General features: G+C 42.1%; 1 protein-coding gene across 1 annotated transcript in view; it reads left to right on the forward strand.

Moving 5' to 3' along the window:
• MTCL1 (microtubule crosslinking factor 1) overlaps positions 1–23,398 on the forward strand; it is a 106,563-nt gene that overhangs the window by 12,018 nt on the left and 71,147 nt on the right. The window contains exon 3 of the mRNA XM_059836088.1: positions 1,107–1,265. Within this exon, the coding sequence (XP_059692071.1) occupies positions 1,107–1,265 (159 nt within the window). The remainder of the gene's footprint in view (positions 1–1,106; positions 1,266–23,398) is intronic.

Here is a 23,398-nt window from a genome sequence, read left to right on the forward strand (position 1 = left end):
CCTAATAAGTTACTCATAATAGAAACAGACTGTTACAATATTTTAGCAAGGCAGATAGAGAATCAAAATGCTATTCCCATAAAACCACAAATTCCTGTAAAGATTATGTTCATACTGAAACAGTTTTTATATTTTTCAGAAATGTTTCCATCAAGGCTAAGCTTTGTATAGGCACAATGCTTATCTAGCTTTACTTATCTTTCTTAATATTGCTATCTTGTAGCTGTTTCGAAAATACCTTCTGTAGAGAGGGACTTCTTACCACTAAAATTAGTAAGCATTTTGTACTTAAAATTGCAAAACATAAAACCTTCTGAAACTAGAATGATTGGTTCTCAGCAGTGGAAATGAGAGTGACATATCAAGTCATCAAACTTTTCAAAATGTCAGACCTAATTTTCTCTTTTATGATTGAAAACAAGTGATAACCTTATCATAGTAGAAGTGATACATTACTCAGTGAAAATCTTGTATATAGATTCGAGTAACGGAAATACTGAGTTTTTTAGTTTGTTTGCTTTGGTTTTGCTGACTTCTTGTAATTCAGTAATTCATCATTTTGTGTGATGAATCACCTTTCCAAATATTTTTGGAGTAAATATTTATTCTTGTTAGGCTGGACTCAGAAAACCTAAGCTAGCATGTATTTCTGTGCTTTCATATCATTCTTGCCTAGTTGTGATTGCTGCTAGAGCAGCAAATTTGGGTGGATGAGACTGCTGCATGGATGCAGCTTTGATTGATGACCTGTCAACTTTACAGCACAGTTCCTCATCTTTTGTTTTATCGACGTGATATGCTGGGACTTTGACGTGCGGGTTTGGTATCTGCTTGTTCCCTCCTGCTGTTCATGACATTGCCTTAGCATCATGTGGAGAGGGAGCTGGAGATGGGTAATCAAATATATTTTCATCTTGGATTTCTTTATTAGAAATGAATATTCATCTTCATATGTGGAAGGCTTGGAGTCTTTCATCAACAGTCTTATAATTGAATTAAAAATCTCTCAGCTGTCTAGGGTTGTAATATGCTTCCTACTGTAGGAGACATACTGTAGCTGTTGTTCCTCATGGATCCTCTTCATACTTTTGTGCTCTTCTGACCAGGTAGCCAAAGATGTTTCTGTCAGACTGCACCATGAGCTGGAGAGTGTGGAGGAGAAACGTGTTAAAGCAGAAGATGAGAATGAAATCCTTCGGCAGCAAATTATTGAGGTGGAAGTATCCAAGCAGACACTGCAAAATGAGCTGGACAAGTTAAAAGAGGTAAGCAATAGTCAGGAAAGCCATGCAGAGCAGTGTTGCTGGGTTAAATGGGAAATTTGACACGCAAGCATCTTAGACTAACTCTTACATGGAATGCCTACTGATATTGATTGTACAATTGCCCAAAAAGTCACTTCGCCTCTGTTGTATGTCTGAAATGTGTTGGTAATTTAGAAACAACAGGAAGGTGGAGGAGTGATGCTAGGGCTTTTGCCCTGGGCTTCTTACAGGGCTTCTGTCCCGTTTTAAACTGGCTCCTCAAAGCCTCTCTTCCTACTGGAGCAAAACTATCTTTGATTTGACTCCAGCTAGCTCTGACTCTCCTTTACGCAGGCTGGGACTTCCACATATTTGAGAGTCAAATGAGGTGTGCATGACTCTTCTCTGAGAGGATACTTCAGATAGGCAAGCTGCCGCTTTGGCTGGTGCTCTTCAGTGGTGACAGTGGGAGCCACCAGCATGATCTAGGCAGCAGGAATGTGGTCTGTAATGTATAAATAACATTGCACTTCAGGCGCAGAAACGCTGTCTGTTGAGAAAAGGGATCATTTCAATTGGACCTGACACATAGTCATACTGGGTGAAGTGACGATCCTTGGAAGCAAGTGAGCTGAGGAGCAGGGGACAGTAAAGGAAAGCCAAATACTAAGCGTGGCTCTTTACCGGAGCCCACAGCCTGGTCTGTAGTGGTATTTCTATTCTCTTAACAGTGCAGCAGATTGGCAGCTCACAGCCTCTGCTCTGTTTTAAACCAGATTGAGATAGAGCGTTTAAACATAATGAGGTAAGGCATTTATCCTCTGAGCCCTGGTCAGATTTAGAGAGCTGGTGCAATTATGTGTTATTTTAATCTTTCAAAAAATGCTTGCGAGTCAACTGGCACAAAGCCTGACTCAGTTTTATAAGGACAACCCCTATTTAATTTCTCTGTGTGTTTGGGTTTTGAGGAGTCCAGTGCAAGAGTTTTAGAGCATTTTTTACTCCAAAACTCCATTTTGTACATCAGACACTGTAAATATCAGTGTTGCTTAGATTACTTAGAAGCCTGACACAAAAGATAAAGTCTGTGTGATGTTTTAGTTATTCTTCTTTCTCAATGTTATTTGTGAATGCTGTGCTTAATGGACATGATGCCATGTTACAGCGTCTGCAGTCCATATTCCACACAAAAATACCGTGTCATCCACAGTACCGAATGTATTACTTGTTGTTGATTAGCACACAGGTCCACTAGATACTGCTTGATAGTCTTTGGGATTAAGTAGTTTGAGAAACTAAATTGTGGGTGAGCAGTGGGAAAGAAACTGGTCTAGCAGTGCTGGAGTCTCAAGCTAGCTCTAAGCAGGCTGAATTTACCCTGCTTCTTAGATTGCTGCAGCCTAGCAGGGCAGGGGAGCCCAGCTAACTCCAGTGTCTCTCTGCTACATTGCAAGTTGAAGTGAATGAACCCTTACTTTGGAAGGAGACTGCCCCATAAGAGGCAAAGGCTGGAGGAGAGCTAGGGAAAGGGGGAGATGGCAGGTAGAATGATGGGATGCGTTCATGCTGATCTGGAGGCACAGCAGGGCATAAGATGTAGTAGTAGTAGTAGAGATAGTCTGGTTTTTCATACCATGAGTGGTGGTTTTTCTGGGAGTCAGGATTTCACAAGGTCACAGTAGGTGAGAAGACGGAGGTTTGGTTTCTCGGCCAGTCACACAAGGACAAATGAGCCAAAAGTTGGAGAAACACAGTGATATGTGTGCCAGATAAGTATGTGTTTGCAGCGTTATTGACATTGCTGAAAAATAATAATAATAAAAAATACATTCTTGCCTCAAGATGTGTTCAAATAACTACCAGAAGCAATGCCCGTTTAGGAACATTTAATGCGTACAAAGCTCTAAAGAAATGTATTATAGACATGCCCGTGGGAAAACTAGTCCTTTATATATCGGGAGAAAAGTGACCCAAAGGCCACGTAGCTTCTTCCCAATCCACCCTGACTACACATCTTGCCTGTCTAAAGGCTGACACTCAGAAGGAGTGTCTTTCTTATCCAGTCCTGGAGCGTTGCCCGAGACCCAGTTAGACAGTATTCACTCTCTGATATAGCTCACTGTCACCATATGCTCATTTTCTGTAATAACCTTGACTATTCTCAGCCCTTTTCCTCTATCATCCTCTGATCAACAAAAAGGTTTTCTCACATCTGTGTTCATGTTTATTGCTTAATTCGGTGCTAACTTCTGCTTTGTCCTGCCATACAATTCCCTTGGGTCCAGTCACTGCAGTGAATGGCATGTATGTGGATTACCTTTAATGTATTTTGCATGCTGAAATACCTTTAGGAATTGTACACATCTCTGAAAGCACTCTTTCTTTAAAGCCACCTTCATTTTTTATCACAATCTTTCAAAGAATTCCTAACATTTACGCTGTTCAGTGCGGTTATGTATTCTTTCACCCCAGTACCTGTTTTGATCTCCTGTGATATTTTCAGCAGTATTTTTTTGGTGTGAAATATATACAGGCTTGCTCTGTCTAAATAAAATTCTTATCTCCTTCAAAAAAGCCTTGCAGTTTTAACTGGGAAATTATTTTTTGCCTGTTCCTGACCATGTAATTTCAAGTTGTTGTATTAAGTAGATATGAGATAGGGTTTACTCTTTTGTCACTAAATAACATTTCTCAGTGAGTCTCAGATTTACAAATAATAGAAGCAAAGTTACAACAAAGCGGAAGGGTGACAAGAAGTCACCTGCCATGTCCTTCACAGTGCTCTTATCTCCTCTTCTACCACTGTTTCATAGCTAACGCACTTTTCTCCCCAGTCCCAGATGCTTCTGGATTCCCATTTCATTACATGCTTTCAGAAGCTTTTGCATAATCTATCAAAACCACATCTAGACTCTTGTTTTGTTCTGGTATCTGCCAGGTACTCCCCATCATCAAAATATTCTGTTTTTCACTGATTGTTTCAATAAGGAGCTCTCAGATCATCAGTGAGTCACAGGTTTTTAGGGTAATGCCACCTCTTTCCCTTTTTAATTCTTCCATAAGCATGCTTCATCCCTCCAGCCTTCTGCAGCATTTCCTATAGATGTATTTTGAGCTAAGATATGGATCAGTAAGGATTTTTAACCAATACTTATGGATTTTCTTGACTTCTGATGTCCTCCAGTTAGACACTATTCTTCTCTGAATGTCTTCATCAGCACCCTGGCATTCACTTTGCTTAATCATGCCACTCTACTTCCTTTTTTTTCAGTCCCTTTAGCCAAAAGAAAATATGGTGCTTTCCTTTCCCATAATGCTTCCTAATTTTTTTTCAGATTTTGTTCGTTTATCACTGTGTAGGTTCATCACTCTGCTACTCTTGCCTGAAATACACTGATTCTTTTGAAGCTACTTCTTTTACCAGGTAATAATGTTTTCTCTCTGAATATTTTTTAACTTTACTGACTGTACCAAGTTTTTCTGCTTCAGTCCTCTAACTGCTGCAGCACTGCGGTTCATTGAATTTTTTTCCATGAATACATTCACCTACTTTTTCAGTTTCCCTTTTTCTACTCTTCCCTTTTTTTTTTCTTTTTTTTTTTCACTGTGAACTTTTCAACTGGTTTTGGGCCTCCCTCTGATGCCTTTTGTGTGGCATTCTCTATCAAAGCTTCAGAGTTTTCCTACCGCTGTGAACACTTCTTTGTAGCATATCCTTGCAGAACTGGGATGTCTCTAAGAACTGTCCCTTCTAGGAATTTGCTAGGATTTTCTGTGACTTACCAAAGCTGCTTCTTCCCTATAACTTTAGAAGCAAAGGCAGTGTACCCTCACAGATTCGATAAGTACACGTATCACTGCCAAGGCTTGCTTGCTTTTTTCTCCTGTTGTCTATGTTATTAATATCGCCATTTGAGTCAATAAGCTGCCAGGAGAGAAAAAAAATTACTCCATCACTAACAGATTACCTCAGCAACATCCCTGCAACTGTCATTTCCCCCTTCCTAATATCCTGATTCAGCTCATGAGAAATACTGATGTATATTAAGAATATAACTTGGTCAACCAGCAAGCATTCAGAAAACTCTTCCCAAAGTTTCCTTTCTTTGCACCAATGCAAAACCCGTACCAATTCTCTCCTGAGCATCTACAAACCAGATTTTTTCTCAAAGGCTTGACAACAGCAAGTGGATTTTCTTTGAGGTCTGAACATCTTCCACTCAACATCTAACCCATCCCAAACATCATTTCCTTGGAGCCACCAGGGCATCTTTAGGGAACGTCTTCCTTATATTTTTCAGCAAAGATATTCACAATTAGATGATATATGTTTCATGTAAGTTTAAACAACTATGAAATCATGCCTGGCAAGTGTTGGGTGCCTTTATGTACAGTGATCATTAATTGCCTTGCAAGTAATACCCCTCAGAGTAATCCTCTCTCTAAAAACTCCTTACCTGGGGAAGAATAAACCATTTTTGCTCCTTATTGTAGAAATGCGCTGAGATGGCACAGGACCCGCTCCTCTTCCCTGTGGGGAGAGTGAGTCGGTCGCTTGTTCACAGCTGCTAAATGTGTATTTTCTCACGTTCTTTGTCTGGGTTTGGTGTCGTGAGCCAGGGAAGAGGAAGAGGCACGGCATGTCAGCGCTGATGCTGCTGGGGAATGGTGGCCCTGCTGGACTGGACAAAGAGAGGGGAGAATTAGGGACGGGGGTAGCAGCTGCTGAAAGATTTGACGTGAGTGCTATGAAACGATTTAGCAAGAAATGAATGAGAATTGTGTACCTGGGAAGAAAGGGGCATTTATTGCTTGTGGGACGGCTGTACTGAGCAGGTGACAGTCTCTCTTTATTGCCACTGAAAGCAGAAGGGCCGGAGGGGGAGCAACCGGAGGTGGTGTTTTCTCTCTTGCAAGGACCTCTGGTGTAGCAGCAACCTCCACCGTGACACTGCGGTTTTCTTGGCCAGCTCCTAACTTCAGTTGGAATCATTTGTGCTTTGAGCCCTCCAGGTTGTTGGGACCATTAGAGGCCCAAGTGCTGTTCTCCAGGCACGTTCACTCGGAAAATCACTTCCAGTTGATGGAGGACTGTGGCTGCAGCTCGCGTTCACTGGTGTTTTTACAAAGAAAGGCAGAGGCAAAATGGGAAGGCAAGAAATACTGTTTTCATTCATTTCCACATGAGAGGAGAGAAGTACAAGTCCACTGGCTGTTAGTAATGACTCCAACACGTATTTCTAGGACACAGACTGAGGTGAAAACCAGTACATACTGTAAATGGGCTTTCCCAGGTTACCTGTGGGCTTTTTAGGGCAGTGGCTTCTCTCAAGGCGCTTTCATCTAAGGCTTACTTGCTAATGGGGATGCTGTCATCCCTGAGTTTACTCTCTCCTCCTCCCCTGCAGCACCTGATTTTTGAGGCACAGTTCAAGAACTGCTGCTTTTAACAGTCAAAGTAATTTTTCAGTTAAAATATCCGTTCCTTTTAACAGAGTGAAATGCTGCATTCAGATGCTTATAAAAATGATAGAATTATACAAGACGAGATGAAATATCTTTCAGGCATATTATTTAGAGACAAATTTTGCTCCAAAGTGCATGTGCACTACTCTGTTTAACATCACTAAAGGTAGAGAGCATTTTGCTGATAGAAGAATTTAGCTCTATAAACATAATATAGCAAAATGAAATCTGGAGGCTACTTCTTAGAGCTGAGCGTGACAGTCTGATTTTCATTGCCTTGAACCTTTTAAGTAGGCCATAATACATGCAGCATGTGTGTTAAGCATGATTATTCCAATCTGAAATCACTTTTCCTTCTTTTCTCTCTGATATAAATACATAGATACAGTGCGAAGTAATTCTCAAATGGTGAAGAAATTACTCTTGGTGAAAACACACGTGTTTGTAGAAAATATTGCCCCTGTTTTCATTAGCTAGGACTTCATACATGTTTATTAAAGCAGCACATAATGTTCTTCAGTCATTTCTCAAATGAAATTTACTCCCTGGGGTGAAATAGGGCTATACTGTGAAAAATCTTTGATTTTTGTAATGTAAGACTTTTCTTAGTTATCAATGAGTATAAATGATGGGAATTTGCTGAGAAACAGGGCAAAGAGAAGACTTGTAAGCTATAGATTCAAATAACATTAAAAGGGCTAAGCAAGATCACCATGTTGACTCAGTAACCCTGCTTAGAAGTTACTGCTTGTGACAGTTGTAATGAAGTCTGGTGCAATAGTCATAACTAAAACCAATAACTCCATGAAAGTTTTAGCACAGTACCATTTTGTCTCCAGTATCTTTTTTTCACTGTAATAAATAATGAATTGGTACCTAAACCACAGTGAATGATTTATACTCATTATGGCATTTCAGGAGCTGTACAGATAGTGAAATGGCCTGCTCAGTGTTGGTACCAACAAACAGGGTGGAGGGAAGGCGTGGGAATGGATCTGGCTTGACCCAAAATATATAGCAGTTAAGAAGCAAACTCAGTAATAATTTTTTTTTCCCCAAGGAATTATGTTTTACATCTTCTAATGCACTGTCCGTATTTCTTTTTAGAAATTTAAAAAATAGATTTAAGTGAAAAAAACCCCTCAAATTTTCAAAATGTTTTGTGCCAGTCTCTTATACTTATAAATACCCCCACCCCCCCACACACAGAGGAGTATCTGCATCTGAATTTATGATTTACCAAATAAATTGCCACCAAGCTCCACCTAGTCTTTATTTTCTAGGTATTTGCTATTTGTCCACGCTTGCCAGCAATCATCTGACACAGCTTCCAAACCCTATTACAATGTTTGAAGTGAGGGGTTTTGAGAGAAAGTAGTAGTGACTCTGCTGATCAGATCCAGAGTTTTGTATCATGCAAAAACCCCTGCTCTTCTGTTAATCAGCCTGAGCAGAGCCTTTCATCCCAGACATGGGCTTCCTCTAACTCACCCCCTTCATGGCCTCACCCCCAAATACTTTGGTGGACCTCAACTGGCCTTTGCATATGGAGAAATTACATTTAAGTGATGGCATTTACGGCAGGAACAACAACCTACCATGATTGTCCAGGTACCGGTTAGTTATAAGGAAACCTTCTTCGTATAGTAATCGAAATTTCTCTATGTCCCATTCATTGTGTATTTTTCTTCCTATATAGCAGAAGTCTTTCAGTAACTAAAAGACTGCTACTCTCTCAATAACAGAGACTGACATGGAGATAACCTCCACGAAGTTCAAACTGTGTATCGGTCTCCCCATCCTCCACCCAGTTACCAAAAATAATCCTGCTGTCTGTCACATGGGCTTCAGCAGTGACAGTGCAAACAAACTGTAGCCTCTGTGACATCTATATAAAACTTTCATGGGAAAAATATGGACCTGTTTTTCATTCCTTCCCTTAATCTATCCACAGCATGATTAAAGGTTTTCTTCAGCAACCCCTTGTAAAAAATTGGTAGCAAATCCTTCAAGTGCTCTTTTGGGGAGAAAAATTAGGGCATGGTCTCCATATTCTAAATCACATTTCAATTGGGGCGTAAATCTTCAATGAAGACAGTACTCTTTGCTTTCCTTGCCAAGGTGCGGGCAAGACTTTGTTCCAGGGCAAGCAAATTTTCGCAGCATGCTGCTGTTCCATGAGCAGAAGCTGGGATTTAAAGCTGGAATATCCACAGCAGAGCGTACACTGAAGTCAATTATGAATATCCCTCATCTTTCCTCTCTCCAGTGAAATTCAGATCAGCCACCATCTGGCAACTGTTCACGCTGGAAGTGTCATACGGTGTTTGGGGTGGAGATGGGTGCCCAGGGCATCGTGGTTTCAGAGACGTCTTGCACTCTGCTCTCCCTGCTTTCCTCCCAGGGCTTGGAGGAGTCAGCACAGATCCTAAGTGAATCTGGCCTCGAGCGTATCAGGGAACTCCAGCTGAAGGAGAAAGGTTATATAAACCTGTAAAAAAGCAGCCTTCATTTGGCGCTTGGTCCAAGCTGGCATTGCCGGCAAACTCGGTGCCACCGCTCCTGCGAGGTGCAGCTTCCCTGCCGCGCTTTGGCTGGCTCACGGTGAGCAGGCGCCAACTGTTTTCATCTCACATCGCCGGTAATTTCATCCCAGCATCTGGGGCTCTGGGTAGCGGGATGGAAAAGAGGAAGAGACAGTCTGTCAGGGTGAGAAGAGGAGCTTTGTGAGATGCATAGTTTCTTACCAAATTTCCCAAATTGCCTGTGGTTTTTGTTGTGGTGATGCTGCATGTAGGAATACGTGTCACATCAGAGTATTGGCAGCCATGGGGATGGCACTGTCTGGAAATGCTTAAGCAGGTGAAAAAAGAGTCATAGCTATTGATTTTTGTCCTTCGTTGAAAGGGTTAATTGATTATTTCTCTTCTCAAATTAATTATTTACACTTGCTTCTCTAGCTCTATTTTTAAAAGGGAATGTAACTTATTGCACAGATAACTTATGAATTATTAACATAGCACTACTCAAGCTGTCAGAGGAATGAGCGGGAAAGATCTGACCGTCTTGACAAGTTTTGCATTGCCACATGCTATGGCACTGGGCTTTCCCCCTTCCCTACACCTGGCACTGTGCTGGTAAGCCTGTCTTTGCCACCCAAAGCCTTGCTGGCTGTCAGGCAGCCCACCTTGGCGGTGTGTCACGCATCACTTGGATCGATCAAGAAGTTCTCCGTTCCCCTGGAATGGAAAAATGGAGTCGGTTGGTGCAAGTAGGTCAGGAAAAGAGTTTAAGTGGCAAAGAGGTAGAATTGAGCAGTTGGGAGTCTTCAAGCAACCTCTAATCAGCACATTTTGCTGCTTTCTGTAAATAACCTGTTTCTTTTGTGCCACAGATGAGCATACTTTCACCCATCTTGCTCTTTTTGCAAACCCAATTCATGCCAAAGCAGTACTTCAGCCCCTTTCTCATCCTCATAGGAGTGATCCCCACACCCCACAGATCCCCATGGGTTTTGCTGGCAGTTATATTGCCAGGGAGCTCGCTGCAAGGCTGGCATGTTTTTTTACCCTGTTCCTTCACTCAGCCTGCTGAGAAATGCCTGGGAAGGAGACAGTTTCTGTTCTGTGGGAGGAGGCACGGTGAAGCCTTCGCTTGATTTGGGTTTGGGTTTGTGCCTTGATGTGCAAAAGCCTGAAGTTTCTTTTAGCACCCTGTAACAGTGGTTCACTCAACCTAGAAAAATGATACTATCTGCCCCTAATAGGTACATTACCTCTTATTTCTGTGTTTTCTTTTCTTTTTACTGTATATTTTGTTGCAAGATGAAAGCTCGAGCCCAAATTAGTATAAGCATTGCAAGATATTCTTTCCCAAATATGAAAATTTTAGGTCTTGCTCCAGAGATAGTAGCTGGAGCTAGGGAGGGTAAATTGTGTTGATGTTTAGGGACGTGAACATAATATCTACACGGGCAGAAGCAGCACAATGATCCATCCGAGATTGCTAGATGTATGTATTGGTCTATTTAAGGCCTCTTTCTCAGGGATCACTCCAAAATAGTTACAGTCCAATCTCTTCAGCGTGCTCTCACTGCAGTCAGCTGTGCCGAGAGAAACTGGGTCTTGTGCAGAGACTGGTGAAGGCAGCTCTCCTCACCATCGCTGTGTGCAGTGTTCAGGGTAAATTCCTGTCCCTGAGTTCAGTGGTGTCAAAATGGCAGATTTTGAACTGATGAAAGAGGGGATAAAGTAATTAAATGACATGATAAACAGTTCTAAGGCAGGTTTAAATCTGAAAGCTTTTAAGTTACTTTTCTCTTTAATGTTTTTCATCATATATAATATATTTTTCTATAAAAAAACCGGAGGATTGATTGTTCATCTCCCCTTTCAGTTTTCAGGAGTCTGATCCTTCATAGAATCATAGAATAGTTTGGGTTGGAAGGGACCTTTAAAGGTCATCTAGTCCAACCCCCCCTGCAATGAGCAGGGACATCTTCAACCAGATCAGGTTGCTCAAAGCCCCGTCCAACCTGACCTTGAATGTTTCCAGGGATGGGGCATCTACCACCTCTCTGGGCAGCATGTTCCAGTGTTCCACCACCCTCATCGTAAAAAATTTCTTCCTTAAATCTAGTCTGGATCTGCCCTCTCTTAGTTTAAAACCATTACCCCTTGTCCTATCATGATAGGTCCTACTAAAAAGTCTGTCCCATCTTTCTTATAAGCCCTGTTTAAGTATTGAAAGGCCACAATAAGTTCTCCCCAGACCCTTCTCTTCTCCAGGCTGGACAACCCCAACTATCTCAGCCTTTCTTCATAGGAGAGGTGTTTTATCCCTCTGATCATTGTTGTGGCGCTCCTCTGGACCTGCTCCAACAGGTCCACGTCTTTCCTGTGCTGAGGACCCCAGAGCTGGACACAGTGCTACAGGTGGGGTCTCATCAGAGCCGAGTAGAGGCACAGAATCAGCTCCCTCGACCTGCTGGCCACGCTTCTTTTTATGCAGCCCAGGGTAGGGTTGGCTTTCTGGGCTGCGAGCACACATTGCTGGCTCATGTCCAGCTTTTCATCCACCAGTACCCCCAAATCCTTCTCCATGGGGCTACTCTCAATCCATTCATCTCCCACCCCGTATTGATACCAGGGGTTGCCCCGACCCAGGTGCAGGACCTTGCACTTGGCTTGTTGAACCTCATGAGGTTCACATGGACCCATTTCTCGTGCTTGTCCTGGTCCCTCTGGATGTCCTCCCATCCCTCAGGCATGTCAACTGCACCACTCAGCTTGGTGTCATCTGCAAACTTGCTGAGGGTGCACTCAATCCCACTGTCCGTGTCATTGATGAAGGTTTTAAACAGTACTGGTCCCAGTACAGACCCCTGAGGTGCACCACTTGTCACTGATCTCCATCTTGACACTGAGCCATTGACCACTACTCTCTGGGAGTGACCATCCAACCAATTCTTCATCCACCAAACAGTCCACCCATCAAATCCATCTGTCTCCAATTTAGAGAGAAGGATGTTGTGGGGGACCATGTCAAAGGCCTTACAGAAGTCCAGATAGATGACATCCATAGCTCTTCCCTTGTCCACTGATGTAGTCACTCCATCATAGAAGGCCACTAGGTTGGTCAGGCAATACTTGCCCTTGACGAAGCCATGCTGGCTGTCTTGAATCACTTCCCTGTCCTCCATGTGCCTTAGCATAGCTTCTAGGAGGATCTGTTTCATGATCTTCTCAGGCACAGAAGTGAGGCTGACAGGTTGGTAGTTCCCAGGGTCCTCCTTTCTAAAGGAGTCCTTCTGTTTTTCCATTGCCATGCTCATGTGTCTTTTATGATGACTTTATTAGTTTGTTGATTATTCCCAAACCAGAAGATGTAGTGTATATTGCCACAGGTATCACGAACTGCGGGCAGTTACTGGGGAAGGTTCCCATATTAGTCTGGGGAGGGACTGAAATGTAGGTCCTACATTACTTATCAGGATGTGAAATGGTGGAAATCACTTGTGGGAAGAAGGTTACCATTGTATCTTGACCATTATGCATCAGAATTATAGAAGGGTAGCTCTTAAGTTCTCCACTGTTGTGGTCAGCTGTCAAGGTATGTGACTATAGTTTCTGAATTACCTTCACAAGGGAAAAGAAAAAGAAATTCAGGTTAGGGTTTTTTTTTTTTAAAAAAGAAAAAGAAAAAAAAGGAAAAAAGTTAAAAAAAGAGTTGGAATGCATCTTTGGAATGCCCAGCACACCAGTCCTTCCATCTCCTCAGATGGCCAAATGTATCAGCTTTCCTCTCTCCCCTTCTACTAGTCCCTCCTTGCTGGGGTTCTCCCATCTTTTGTTTCTTCCCTCTCTTCTTCACCTTAGGCTTTTCCTCTGCATATTGCAGATGCAGATGCTAAGTTGAACCCACAATTCTCCAGTATATGCAAACCAGCCGTTGAGGTTAGGGGCAGCTATGATGGGCAGGACTTCAGGCACACCTTGGGACAGCAGTCTGTAGGGCTGGGAGCTGAGCTACACGTTTGAAATGTTACTTTACAGCTGCTGCCATAAGTTTTTGCTCCCCTAGGTCTGGGCCTCAGGCAAGCACAAAGATCTTTAAACAGAAGTTTTTTCTGTGCTATTTCTGGTTCCACCTGCTCTCAATTTCCCTGGAAGTACTGCAAGAACGTTCTCTTGTTGGGATGATTTGTCACTTCCATTCTGGTCCTGACTGTATTAACTGCAAAGACCAAACAAAATTAAAAACAATATGTCAGTGGATATTAAAGTTAGGGTGGTTTTGATCCTACAGTGTTGATTTCACTCTTGGGTAAAGTTTTGCGTCTGTTCAGTTTTGTTTGAGTGGATAGTCCATCAGTCCACACAGCCATAGAGGAGACAGTAATTCAGGTAGCACAAATTCAAAGATATCCTTTGCTTCTCTTGGTCACAACTGTTGTAAGAGTAACCATATGTAACAATTTGTGTATTCTTTGAGGGAAAAAATGTAGAAAATAGAAGGAGTTTCTGCAGTTCTGCACAGGAAGATTAGGCATTGGCACTCCTGCAGCTGCCTTTCATTGAACCATTGAAGCATGGTTTTGTGCTATTGGGTTGTTGGAAGAAACAGGTACATTGCATGAGCTACTGTCCTTCCGAGTCAGTATGAATAAGCACTGTGGAGAACGTCAGCATTGTTGTTTCTTTGCTACAAGATGATTAAGAGAAAATTTGGCAGTAATTTTCCTGGTCAAAGCAAAGGAAGAGGAGCCTTGTGGGGATGAGCATTGCTGGCATGGACATTTCACACATCTTCATGTCTTCACAGATGCTTTCCTTAGAAGCAAGAGCAATAGAAAGGCTGTGGATGTGATACCCCACAAGTATCCACAAGTGATACTCCACAAGAATCCACACCATAATGCTCCACAAGAAGTACAATACTTCCTCAAAGAGTCTGGTATTAACAGAATGATCTCTGTAACATTGCTACATGATTTTTCATAGTGAACACAAAACAAGACAGAGGGAAAAAAAGGCCTTTCCATACATTATCTTCAGTTTCCTAAACCAACCAGCATGTAATTCTCAGCATATAAAGACTGACAGCGCTTTCCAGGATTCACTGAGCCTGATTACTAATAAAGGCATTTTCACAACTGAACCTGACAGTCTGTTAACTGGTTTTAAGTGTGGGTGTTGATTGGGTGCTGGCACCTTTATTCCAGGTCATCAGCCGACATAATTGAAGGGGTCGAGAGCACTAATTAGAATGCAAAGGTTGTCATTCTTATCATATTAAAATCTGGTCTTTAAAATTGAAGCTGTCTTTTCATCGCTTTCCTGGTCTGCAGCTCATTTGGTTCCTCACTTGGTCACTCTAGCTCTTGCTCTGAGGTCCTGGAGTTGAGTTTTACTTGGCAGCTCAGAGAGGAGAAGGGGGAGATGCATGGGCAGTCGGGAGAGGAAGTAGTCCAGATAAATCACCCACTACCAAAGGCTCATTTTACTCCTGTCTCAGAAGTGGGAACTGCTGGGCGAAGAGGATGTGGCAGTAACCACTTGGAGACTTGTGATGGGGGCTGAGGAATAGAAAGCCTTGGAATACTTCTGATTTAGCTTTAATTTTCTTTTCAGGGTCTTCTTGTGTTGCAGCTGCTCGTAGCTGATCATCCATAATCAAGACATTTCAAACAAAGCCATTAACAGTAATATTTCTACTCTCCCTCTCAAATTCGTCATAAAGCTTTAAAACCTTAAACCAGATTGGCAGGTTGACATTCTCAAGAATTGTTTTTACCATTTAAAACTGCTGCCATAAAAGAGACTAGGCATCATTAAGGATTTATTGTGTTTCTATTTTCTCCATTAAAGTACAGACTATTATTTTCAAATGAAAGATTTACCATAATGCAATCATTAGTGACTGTGCATTTGGGGTTTTTTTGACAGCACTCCTAGCTATTATAGCCAGGCAGTCAGACTCTGCCTCTATGGCATGCATAGCAGTGACAACTTACCTTTTCCTCTTTGATAGGAGATGGAGAATTTGACCAGAAGTGAGCAGATGTCAGAACAATCATAGCTACCCCCAGTTCTTTTCTTTTAACCTCATGGTGTAATAGCTCTTTGGCTTTTTACTTTGTTTTCTTTTTTTAATTGCAGACCTAGTTTTTTTCATGACTGAGTGTGCATTACAAAGGCAGCCTTGAGGAATGTTGTGATGAAGATACGCAAAGTGAAATACCACATCACTGCCCAAGTAGGGAAAAATCAGTCCATGTTAAGCTTTTTAGGACTTCAGCATTAGTTCATGGGAATTTTGAAATATGGGAGACACTGATGACAGTACTTAGATATTTACAAGGGATTGGAGGTAGGGGAATTGGATCCCTGGAGGTGTCAAAGGTCTGATTGCTGTCTGTCTGCAGTTTTTAAAGAGTGGCTATGTGGCAAGGGCAAGTCAAGCCTTCCCAGGTAACAGTGACAATCTCTGGAGGCAGACAGCCTAACGAAAAGGGTTTTTTTCTGTCTCAAACCATTGATTATTCTTACAGACCTAATGGATCCTTCAGACTAATACATATGCATCAAAGCACCCATTATTTTGGTTTGACATTTAATAGCAAACAAGTGTGTGAGGTTTGATAAGGTAATTTGATTGCACCTAAATAAAATAATAAGGTTTCAGTATCTTGCAGTTGTGGATACTCTCAATAGTTGGCTTTAAAAACCTCCGATTAGCCTCTTCTGGTGGAGTGCCTACTCCTACCCACACAATGTGGGATCCAGCAACCACGCAGTCCCTTTTCCCTGTCTGTGGTACCATTTTGTCAACTCCAGACTGTCAATTCAGCATTGAGGCAACAGCTAACAAACTAAAATCTGGACTAGGTGAGGTTGATCGTGCTACTTTAAAAGGGTATTTCTGTTCTTGAAAATGGTGTGTAAAGCAGCGTCTAGGGCTCACTGTTTGATCGAGTGGACCTTTGAAGTAAATCTGTTTAGTGTACTTTTTGATTACCAGTCCTGAAATCTCAGCATGGGATGAGGTTTGTTCATAAACAACAGTAAAGAAACATTCTGCTGAACAGACTGTATTCCTTGGCACGGGTCGACTGTTCTCTGCTATGATCAGCGGAGGTAGCTTCTTCTTACAGTAACACTTCTGAGGGCACCGGCCAACCCACCAGCTTCTGCCTTCGGTAACAGATGCTAATTAATTTGTCTGTCAGGAGGAAGGGAAGAAAATACGTCTCCTTTCCTTTCTTTGCCAAGCATCAGGGCATGTACGAATGTTCCTCTTGCAGAACAGTTGCCTGATCTGCCGTGTGGCCGGTGCCTGGGGCAGTTGCATGGTGCTTACCTACTTACAGATGTATCAGCTGCAGGTTGTTGCCTCTCTTCTGCTGCCTGCTTCTGCTCTTTGGTGGTTTTGGAGCATTTGCTGGATGAGGGACACTGGAGCCAAAAGCTCAAAGTGAAAATTCACCTGTGACAGTGAAAATAGGTCTTAATTCTCAGAAGTTTCATAGTTATCTGGGATCGTGTGCATCCTCTGTATTTTGTCTCACAGTTGTCTGCAGAGTTTTCATGAAAGGGAACTAGGAGGGGGAAGAAGATGATAAAGCCCAGATTTTTAGAGACTGATGGTACAAAGTGTGGGATTGTGGAGACAGAACAGCTCTTTCAGATATAAAACACGATAAATTGCATCAGCATAATGGTGCTCAGCAGAAGCAAGTGAGTAGCAGAAAAGGAATGTAATTTCAGTTATACCATAAATACACTTTCAGTTGGCACAGACAGCTATCAGAGGGCAGTCAGAATTTCATTCCTAACTTTAATGAAATACAAGCACTCTGGTTTTAATTTGCAATTGACATTTCTTCTTTGGTGCAGCAGAGGCTGGAAGACGCCTTCCCCCTTTTTTTTGGTATGAAGTTTATTTACCTGGAAGCATTCATCTGTTTGTATTATTCATTCCCTGCTTTTTTACAACGTGAATTTCCTGTGATGATCTCATGATGCTTACAGCATTCCTTGCAATGGCATAAACAGAGTTTGATGCCTTGTTTTCGTATTTGGGTGTGGTAGGGAATAGCCACATGCAAACTGCTGGTTCGCCACACCCAGGGAGCCCTATCTAATGTCAGCTTGAGACTCGTTTCAGGCGCAAGGTAGATCTTCTGCTAATGCCGTCAAGCTTGAGGACTGTCTCCACTGAGTTCCAGGGGGATTTAAACAGTAGCAGGAAAAGATAAATTAATAAAGAAGAAAGAGTGTGCTGAAAATAAGTTTAGACTACTGTTGATTACTATTACAGCTACTACAAAGAAAAGAGTCATTGAGAAAAAAAATCAGGAATGTGCAGGGCTCTTGTGTATGCAAGAATTTCTAGTACTCTTAAACAGATTTTTAGCCAATATAGCTACTTAAAGTATGAGTAGCTCTTTCATACTCACAAAAATGAAAAGAAGGTATTTCAGAGTGTTTACTGACATTTAGTAATGTATTTGGGGCTATCAAAATGTTTTTATTCAGAGACCCTCACTGTAATTCACAAAAGTTAATAAATTGCATCATGGAGTTCTCTGTGTGATTTACCCCAGGCTTACTGATGGGGAAAAGTGAAGCATAGGATTATTTAAAACATATACTAATTTTTTAGTTCTCTTATATATATACTCTTTTTTTTTGTTCGTGATTTCTTGAGTAGGGATAGCCATTGGGCTTTGAGGCCCAACTACTATGCAATGAATTCTTATCCTTTAAGTGCAACTACAGTAGTTTGTCCACGGATATGTTTGAACGCGGCTTTAAATTTTATTTTGTTTTTCAGATTAGAATTGTTATATATGTGTGTGGCTAAAGAGTTTCTGCCCAGTTTGGGTATCCTTTCATTGACAGCACTCCAAATCACAGCTTTTAACAGCAATCTTTAAACCCCCATCATTTCTTCTTGGTGTTTACTGTAGAAAAAGTGTTTCTGATGCTGCTTACATTGCTCCCCCAGTCCAAGACAAAGTGACTTTTATACTGGCACAGAGGGTTGGCGGAGGCAGAAGCTATTACAGAATAATTTCTTGGGTAGACAGCATAAACAAGTCACCAGTCTGTGAAACTCAATGCTACATGATTATCACCAAAGGGCAAGGATTTAAGGAGGCTCAAAGGAGACTAGGCATGCATCTGTGAGCAACCAGACCTGTCATACGAGTGCAAACATTACCACAAGTTTTAGGAATGAAGGCAACACTGGATGTAGGATTTAAGTGCACATCAGATTTGGAGTTTTACCTGGGGTCCCATTAGCTTGAAGGGATTTCCTGCAGAACCTGCTTCTTTCGGGCACTGTCAGTGATCATCCCCAGCTTGCTTCCCAAAGGGAACGTGCAGGTGTCTCTCAGTCTGATATGCATAACCTTGCTAAAAACATACTCATTGAAGCCGAGAAGCTGTACAGCCCCAAATCCCTAACAGAAGAGATTACATCTGAATTGGCCCTAGATTGAAACTCCAGTTTCTTATTTGTCCTTCAACTGAGCTATTAGAAATCCTCATTCAAATGTCAAAAGTCCATTTCTGTGATGTGCTTTGGCATGTCATTTTTTTTATTCTCAATACAGTTTCCAGATGTGGCTGGCTTTTCTTAGTTGATGCTTAGCTTCTCCTCAGGAACTTTAATTAAAAATAGTACATCCTAATAATGCAGTTGCTTGTGTAATTTTTCTCTGGCAAAATCAATTAAATTAAAGTAGGCTGTATCATCTTGCTGCTTACTGGTGGAATTTTTTTTTTAAATGGAAACTGCTAGATGAACATCTAATCAGTAATTCAACTGAATCAAGGTCTTTATTTTTAATATTTTCTCCCAATGGCGAATGAAGGAAAGATAATGTTAGAGAATTTCTAGGAAGTTTGAGAGTCCAGTTTTTAGCTGGTGCATGGCTTTAACAAGGCTTTTTAGCAAGGTTTAGACTATCGTCATGGATGTATAAGCTTAATCCTGACTGTAGTAAAATAGGATTTAGTGCTGCTTTGTACCTTCCCAGAAGAGTTGGAGTAAACAGGATTTGTGTGGGTAGGTATCTGAGAGGAACAGCTGCATAACAGATCTACAGTCACTTGTGGAGCCTGTGGGCTGCGGCATCACAGGAGGATTTGGGCTCTGGGTTTGTGCAGGGGAAGAGCTGCTGCTCAGTGCCAGGCTCAGGCCAGTCTCCTTCTCCAGGACATGAAGGGGTGGACACGGTGCTTCAGAGCTCAAGCACAGCTTGATGGGCACCACTTTTTGTGCTGGGATTGGAGAAGCCGAATCTAGCGAGGGGTCAAGCTCAATGCAGAGATATGTGTCGTCCTTTTCCTTGATCACTGGAACGTGTTGAAAAGTGTCCTCCAAGTTTTTAAATCCTTTGGACAGAGGTTATATAAAATCTATTGGTCCCCTCTTTACATTTATCGTATCTAATGTAGGAAAAACGGGAGTAGTAAATATGACCAAGGCATAGGAGTTGTTCTCACACAGGTGGAAAGTGGAAGGAAGGAATTAGAGAGACCAAGTGCCGGGTGTTCAGGTTGGTGGCACTGCTGAGGAAGTGAGAAGAGGACAAGAACTAATCCCATGCCACCTCAGCACTGCTTGGAAAATTTGACCCAGAAGATTTTGAGATTTTATTACATATTTATTAATTATTATGCTGAATTTCATAGTGTCCTGAGTCACTTGGGGAAGGGACCAGTGGTGATTTTCCAGATCTTCTGTAGGCTAGAACTGATGGGCAGGTAGGATTAAAAGATTTTTGTATGAGTTCAATAAATAAAGCAGTGCTTAACTGCTTTCCACAGACTGCTGGTCTCCAGGCAGACCTCCACAGCAATCTCGCCTTGCCTGACTTATTCCTCTCCTCTCCCCAGAAATCGGTGCTTTCATCGGTTGGTCCCTTGGATCACCTGTCATTTTAATGTGCATGGTTAATTTAAATACTCATGTGTGTTTTACTACAATTTTAAAGAGTGCTGCGTTGTCAAAGAAGCTGTGTCTTTGAAACGTGGGCTCCCTTTATGGTTGTTTCGTTTACACTTATATCATCCTTCTAGTGTGTGGGAGATGCAAGTGACCTACTTGCCCACCTCTCAGTGCATGGACACACGCTTCTGCTCCCACTGGGTGCTGGCATCGCTCTCCTAGGCTCACTGGGATGGTGCCTGCATGAGACCGCACACCTAGTGCATTGGTGCTGGCGGGGCCAGGGCTGCAGCGTGGTAAATCCCTGGAAACAGGGAGTCACCCTGTGGCTCAAAGCCACCCCTGGAGCTGGAGCCAAACCCGAACCGTGTGGCAGCCCTGGGAAGCAGCCATGCACCCATCCCTGCAAAGGCGGCATCCAACATGTCCTTCTCCTAATGCTGCCCTCCCTGAAGGATTGCTCTGTTAGGAGAGGGCTGCCCAGTGGCAGCACGAGGCTCCTTCCCTTAGCCTGCATCTATCACACAGGAAAATGGAACAGCGTTGCTATTTGCACCCAAAATGGCCCCAAGCCCAGACAGGAACCACTTTTCTCTGCACTAGCTGGGAACTTGGAAACAACGACTGTCTTGAAATGAGTCTTACAGCCCTCTTTATGGGTAGGATTGATTTAAAAGTCCTTGCACATTGGAAAGAGTAGGCAATGGCATGGAGGATCTGGGAGTTGAAGGCTACCTGAGAAGGAAGTATGGGCTTCCTATCACACCCCTGCCTTCGAATCAAGTCAGACAAAGGGGGATTAATCACTGACTTGCAAAGAACCTTATTCATCAGGTTAGTGATAAGACGTGATTTTGTTCTTCTTCAGGAATTTGGTATGCTTCATACGTCTACTTCTGACTCATGTTCTTTGTGTTCAGCAGGAATTCAAGTGGTAGATGGAAAAGGTGATATGGGTAGGTCTTTACCAAAAAGTTGAAAAAGCCAGAAAAACTGAAGATTTGAACTTCCTTGGTGGCTCTTCCTTTGAGCCAATATTCAAGGACATGGAATAGCAGGGAATTACTGATATCAACCCCAAGGCTCTTTCGACTCATTGCACAGGTTCTGGCTCTGCGCAGAGAAATTACCCGTGGTCTTCTCTAGGTGAATACTGAGATGCGTATTAGAGGCACACAGAAAATCCAGTGAGAACTGTCTAGAGCTGTTAACAAACTTTGCTTTCTGGCATGCCAATCCCTTAGACTTTTGCAAACACACAGAGTATTCATCTGAGGATGCAGAGATGTGTATTCCAGCAAATCTGTTACAGTATGCAGTGGATGCTAAACAAGAAATTCTTGAACAACTGGAGGTGGGAGGTCTTCAACATTTTCCATCGTAAATGTTAATGTATGTAGCAGACAGAAGGAGTATTATATAAAAAGTTAATGCTTTCAGATTTTTCTGGTGCTAACCTATGGCAAGGATGCCAGTATTTGCATTATTTCCATGGTACTTTTTTCGTAAGGGAGGGGTGAAAGCAAAGAATAAAGAGATTTCAATTTGAAGCCATTTGTTCCTGTGAAAGTATGATTTGAAGTGAAAACCTGTTTAAAAGTAGAAAGGGATGAAATCAAGGTCTGGCAAAATAGAAATATTTTTTGATTATAAATAAAACTTCCAGTTAGAGATAGGTATGCCCGAATTTTTCTGGAACACTTTTTCTATCAGAGAGACCATTATAAAATGCTAGGTTTCACTACCTAGATTGCGGGGCTGTTATTATCCCTTTGTGTGGCCCCAAAATTTCCCAAATACTTCACAGAAAAGGCAGAAGACAGGTCCTCTGTCATAAGGAATCTACAATTTAAAAGTGAGGCTTACATTAACTGTTTTAACAGCTAACAAATAATTTTCTAAACCATTGACTGTAATATATCTGAAATTTTAGCAATGATAAACCCTCTAATGTTTTCCTGAGACATGCACTGGAGCATAAATATAACGTAAAAGAAGATTTATGCCAAGAAGACAAACTTGTTTATGGGTACGCACTGAAAGAGTTTGTAATAAAGTCTTACTCAAAGCTCCTGCATAGACTCAGACTGTGGGCAGGTCTCCTACATATGCATGAGTCAGGGGAATATATTGCCAACTGTGAAAAGGCGAGCAACGTTTGCAATCTCTCTTTTCCAATTTTCTCCTATAACATGGCTACAGCATTGTTTTCCCTAACAGACTCTTTCTTAATTTAGCGATGATAAAGTACCTCTGTAAACCAAGAAGTTTCATGCTGACCTCCTGCACAGTGGCAATGAGAGCTAAAAAACCCTGGTTTCTGTCTTTGATTCAGTTGCTTTTTACATTCTGATAGGGGTTGTTCCAGCCATTTTCCAGAAAGTTGTGCGTATATCAAATAAGTTAAGAATGGCAGCTGTGGTTTAGATAACTTGTTGTGCTGTTTCCAAAATTCACATCTAACTGAAGGAGGCCCTTGTCCCAAAATAGCAGAAACAAACAAATCCAAGTCAGAAGCATGTGTTTGTGAAAGCAGAAGGTGTGTTTCGCTTTGGCCAGCCGAGTAACACAGCATGGAGCGTTGCAGTGCCGCCCTTCCTTATGTGCCATGAGACATCACACTTGCTTGGATGGAAAGACCTACTTACTCTACACTCCTGACTGGCGTAGACTCTCACTTGCCTCCAGAAGTCTCTTAGGTACTTGGGACAGGGTTTTACCAAGGTGTGATAGTATCTTGGTACGTCAAGTCTGTTATTTTAAGTTATTTTGATCCTTGATGCTTTGTAATTTTATGTGGATACAGTGCTTAAAAATGAGGGTGGTCTGAAGTTGTAACTGAGGGTGGTCTGAAGTTGTAACTGCAGTTCTGCATATGGCCAGTGAAGCATACTCCTGCCATGTTGCTGTCGAGGGGTGTATGTGCTGCTAATGGCCAGTTTTAGGCACATTTTGATAGCAGGGATGCCTCTGAGGAGCAATCAGGGGTAAGTCACCATTACTTCATCACTGTAGACAGAGGTAGAGAAAGCTCCTTAGGTTACATCTCCATTCATACTGGGTGCTCTGTATTGAAAGCTTAAATTCAGGCCAGAATGGGTGAAGTCCTTGTGATTTCTCCATGTTCTGACCATATTGGTGAATTATGTGATGAGGGATTCAGTTAGTCCTTTGAAGTTGCATATCCTCTTAACGCACTGGAACAATTCTTGATTCACAGTCCC

Source organism: Gavia stellata, chromosome 3 (assembly GCF_030936135.1).
Source record: "Gavia stellata isolate bGavSte3 chromosome 3, bGavSte3.hap2, whole genome shotgun sequence".
NCBI classification, from domain to species: domain Eukaryota; kingdom Metazoa; phylum Chordata; class Aves; order Gaviiformes; family Gaviidae; genus Gavia; species Gavia stellata.